This window comes from Lottia gigantea, assembly GCF_000327385.1.
Source record: "Lottia gigantea unplaced genomic scaffold LOTGIsca_63, whole genome shotgun sequence".
NCBI lineage: Eukaryota > Metazoa > Mollusca > Gastropoda > Lottiidae > Lottia > Lottia gigantea.
Window position 1 is genome coordinate 626,957 of NW_008710145.1, and position 5,328 is coordinate 632,284.

The 5,328-nt window shown below is 32.9% G+C and overlaps 1 protein-coding gene across 1 annotated transcript; it reads left to right on the plus strand.

Moving 5' to 3' along the window:
* Nucleotides 1–2,921: 2,921 nt before the first annotated feature.
* On the plus strand, nucleotides 2,922–4,466 carry LOTGIDRAFT_167022 (hypothetical protein; the record flags this gene model as incomplete). The annotated part of the gene is made up of 2 exons (XM_009064493.1): nucleotides 2,922–2,951; nucleotides 3,384–4,466. The coding sequence occupies 2 exons, from the start codon at nucleotides 2,922–2,924 to the stop codon at nucleotides 4,464–4,466; spliced, it is 1,113 nt and encodes a 370-aa protein (XP_009062741.1).
* Between the last annotated feature and the right edge of the window lie 862 nt (nucleotides 4,467–5,328).

Here is a 5,328-nt window from a genome sequence, read left to right on the forward strand (position 1 = left end):
TATATATAGTTTCATTATTGACTTTTTGAATCATATAATTGAGCCCCCCTTAAAAATATTCAATGAAACGATTCATATAAGGTTGGGATTATGTTTCATTACGGTAAATGGTAGAGAATCGTCAGGGTTTATAAATATGCCTTGCAATGTGAATATCTAATCTACTTTGCAATACCCCTTCCAGTACCCACCCTGTGCTTCTAAATATAAATAATTAATTCCGCACCATTTTGTCAGCCTATAATTTAGAACTTTTGTGAAGACTTTACTTAAGGCCGAAAGCAAAGCAATTCCACTGTAGTTTTTAAGCACCGTGTACGCGATCATACATTTGTTCAAAACATCACCATACATTTGTTTGACCGTGTTCAAGCTTGTTTTGGATTTATGTCTACAATTTCCAACATCATCGAACATGATCCAACATTTGTATCCCCATGTATGACCAATTATGAAAGAAAATACTATTTGATCTCATCAATATAAAATGAAAAAAAAATTAGAAGTCGGAAGTGAAAAAAAAAACTTGGAGGTCGGAAGTTGGAAGTCCTGACCCGTCTTTATTACTAATCAGACTTATTTTGACCTTCGTCGACAAAGGCGAAAGAGAAGAGCGTGAAATGTTCGCCAATGGGTCAGTGACTGGATCAAACGAAGAAGTCAGCATGATGCTTATCAGGGGCCACAGCTGACTAGGCAAGCTTCAGAAATATTTTACGTATGTATGTATCTTCCTTCATATATTATTAGCAAATTTGGTGAGGGCTGTAACTGAGGTCTTTGTTTCCATGAGGCAACAATTCTGTTATCTTTCATTACGAGGCTTTAGTAAACTTCAAACGGTAACCACCACAGACGTCATATAAGCGGATAAAATCATTATATTTTTAATCTGTTATATAAAATTTGTTTTATGTTATTTTTACTTTTCGTTACATTCGGTATGATGTATTTGCCTCATTGTCCTTGATGAAGTTACGACCCTAGTGGTACTATTAATTGCAAAGATACAATAATGAGATGTATTGCATTCACTGTTCACACTTATCCATGTCGACTGCTATTCTGAAAGCAAAGACACGCGGGGAGGTTTGTTACAGACTGATAACCAATTTAAATATAGGCAACATTTGTTGGAAAGATGAAACATGCAGCTACAAATTTAAACAGCGTCAAACATGTTGAACGTTGTTGGGAAAGCAGTCCAGACAATCAAACATTTGTTTACGAACACGGTCATACAAATGTATGATGATGTTTTGATCAAATGTTTTATGTGTAGAGGGGGCTTTAGGATCTTGGTCACTACCTGACATATGGATGGGATGAATGTTGATGTTGGAATTGTATGCGCAGTTGATCTTATCTCATCAGCTGTTATTTCACAGTCTAGGATCTCGTTGAATTCTGGAACATGATTATCACAGTTTCATGAGCTAGGTCACTTAAACCTTTATCTTTTTCGAATATATCATTTAATAGATGTGTGATAGCCATGTGTGTGCTGTAATTTTGGTTTCACTGAAATTTCAGAAATTTTTCCAGAGCATTAGCTGTTTTTTTCAAACACTGTTCAGTTTATTACAATACGTGAATATATATAGGCATAGCTTTATGTATACGTGAATTCTCTATTATTATAGATCAGATTGTCATAATTTACTTTTGGTTTTACTTTTACTTATAATCTGTATCGGGGAAAAGGAGGTTATGTTTATACTAAAAATAGATAGTATCACGGCAGGTGTTATTTGTGCTGATTGGGGTAAAATGCTAAAGTGTATAGCAAACGATTTATTGATTTTCCTCATCTTAATTCGGATCAAAATGGCATAGATCTAGGCCTATTATTAAAGTTTGGTGGGTAAAAATCATATTCAAAACAGTATTGTGTTTTCATTGTCAATTAATAATTGATGTGTTAAATTGCTATCATAACATTTTACCGCAGATCTCCGTTAGGCCTAATGGAATGATCGCTCACTAGGCCTACCGAACCATGTATGAAGCACAAAGATATTTCCGATCGTTATTAAATCGAAACCACCAGTTTTATAATAAACAAATAACATCTTTTTTTCAATCATTTGCAAAACGAGTTAACTCAAGGTTGTAGACAGGTTAACTCATTTTGTAGACGGGTTAACTGTAGACGAGTTGACATGTAGACGAGTTAACTGAACACCAGAGCTCGTCAACAGAAGTCAACTCTCCGACAAAATTTGATGAGTGAAGTCGTTGACTAAAGTCATATGATAAATTACTTTGCGTTTACGGTATTACTTTGTTCCATTTCGACTGAGGATGCGGGCCAGGGAATATGATTCAAACAGTCCTTATGGTAGTTGAGCAACTGTAGATAAAATATAGATATATTTTTGCAATATAGGTTTTCTATTTATTTTATGTGTAAAAATACTCCCATGTTCGACTGGTCGTATCTCAGCTATTGGTAAACTGATCTCTTGCAAAATATTAGCAAGGTATCGCAAGCATCTGGAGGAGGCTTCGCCAGAATTTATTCACAAGAACGACTGGCCGCTCCAATCACCAGACTGTCATCCAATGGATGATGCCATTTGGGATTCTAGGGATCGAAAAAACGGTTTCGATTGGTGGACGAAGAAGATGGAGGGTACATTGAACACAGGTTGAAATAGGTAAGTTGCCTTGATAGTTCATTTTTGACATGCTATTTTGTTCGGGGCAGTATGGTTTTTTTTTGGACAGTACGATTTTTTTGTGACACCTAATATATACCGATCGATTTATTACGAATTTACGACTCGTGTCTTGCAACATTAAAAAGCATTGAAGTATCAAGTCAATAAAACTTGCCAGTGAATCGATGCATTTTCTCTTTACACCGTCTACTCCACCTTATACATTTTCAATTTATATTTATTTTGATATATTTCAGAATGGTAGCTGTACGGATTAGAAAATATAAGGTAATTACTACGTGAGTTAATGGTCAGATACCATATTTGGAAATGCAGGTTAAATTTAATTTAATATGATTGATGATTATTGCTTTGTTGCGATATTTCTGCGATTAAATTAGCAATTTTTTCCACCTTGGTGGAATATTTTAACCAAGGTGATTTTCGCCGTTCACAGGGTTTCTTAAAATGGCGACTCGTCATTTTAACATTCAATTGCGTATAATTTTGAACACACGTGAATTTTGACGAATGATTTTGTGAATAATATTACTGATTGGCTTAGCTTAAAAAAAAAATCCGTTTCTGAGACTAAGGTATTATTGGGAAAAATTGCTGTCCCTTTAAACTGTTATTCAACAATCAACAGTTTCAAATTCTCATTAATCAAGTACATTATGTAGAAAACAGTAAACTTTATTTAGAAAAATTTTTATTCAGAATTTACTGTTCTTCGCCCTGCTGTTTGCTGGTGTGCTGTCTATTTCGACCATCTTTTATTCAAATCATTACCAGATTATGAATACTGGAACAAGGTCTGATGTGAACACAGGTTTCAGTTATTCAAATGCCAACAGTTCAAAATATGTTATTTATATCTGTGATGGGAAGAACTCATGTGGAGGATATGGTGATAGACAAAAAGGAATTGTGGCTTCATATATTATATCTGTTATGATGAACAGACAATTTGGTGTAATAATGAACGATTCGTGTGATATAAAACAAATGTTCAAACCGAATCAAATTAACTGGATAGTGGATAATAATGATATTAAAAGTAAAACTTCAAAGAGAATTAAGGCTCTAGATGGTTATTCCGACAAGTTGAGGAAATCCATGATAGAAATGGATCTAGATCAAGAATATAAAGAAGAAGTAATATATTTTTCTTTAAATTTAGAATTCGTGTTTTATCTCCGACAAAACAAAAGATATGAAAAACAGTTAAAGTGGTTGGAGCACCTGTCAATGTCAGAAATATATAATGTAGTATGGCAAAGTATTTTTAAGTTAAGGCCATACATTCGAGAAAAACTTGACCCTTTTTTAGATCTGAAAAAACAAGGACTAAAATTGATCAGTGCTCAGATACGACTTGGAAAAAATCCAACGATTCCACATGACTCTAGAGTGGTAAATAGTTTAAACAATATGAATGTTTTATGGCAATTTTATAAAAAATATAATGACAGTTCTAAATATAGAATATTTATTAGTACTGATAGTGACACTGTTCGAGAAAAAGCCAGATCCATATTTCCAGACGTCTATTCTGATGTCCCAGGTAAAGTGTTCCATGTTGAAAGATCAAATAAAACTGATATATGCAATGGTTGGCGTAAAGTGATACTAGATCAAGTAATTCTTAGTCTGTCTGATGTTTTAGTGATAAGTAATAGTGGATTTGGGAGAATAGCTGCATTTTTTCGACAAAATGAAAATGATTTATACTGTTTGAATCTAGATAAAATACGTCGTTGTACTACACAATCTGAGATATTTGTAGACAAAACATGGTGATAAATATTACATATTTACTTTGGATTGCTCTAGCACGAGACCTGAATAGCCTAGATGGTTAATGTTTTCTGATCCTTAACGAATTTTTTGTGTTCTGTCATATGATTAATGAAAAGATTTTACTGCAAAACCTAAAATATTCACTTTTATCTTTTTTTATTTTAAAGTTTTTTGCTACAGACTGAGATAAATTTAAATTGCAAACTAAATTCAATTTTCAAAATTTTGAAAAACTTACTGTTATAACGCTGTTCGCTTGCAAAATTTTTTCTAAAATTCTCTTTGCAATTAGGTAGACCTACAATTGTGCATAGAAAGATGAGGGTTAAGTCTGCTTTGCATGATTTTGGTATCTGAGGAAACTATAATTGATTGCGCAAAAATATACGGAAGTCTATTTTTTTAATTTATATTTTGCTTTCTTTTTTATTTCTGGTTGAATTTCTTTGTAAAATCTTCAAAGGCTTAAGTGACCCTTGGTGACATTGTGACCTGAACCAAATCAATTCCTCTGACTAAATCTATCCAATGATATATTCACTGATGTTGTATGATGTTTACTTCCAATTTTATAGCCATTTGAAAATTGAGTTTTTTAACTTTAATGACCTCTGAACTAATTTACGTACGTCAAAAATTCGCCTTAAATCTTATTACGCTTTATCTTTTCTTTCCAATGATATACGACACATATATTTAAATCAAAATTTCGTCCTTGTCCTCTAGTAACTTTTGAATTCTAGAGTTTTTAAAGATGGGTTCCCTTATTTTCATTGATGAAAATTAAAATGTTAATACTTATATGAATAAAAAGTAGAGGTATTCTAATGACTTGGAAAAATACCAGTTTGACTCACATGTC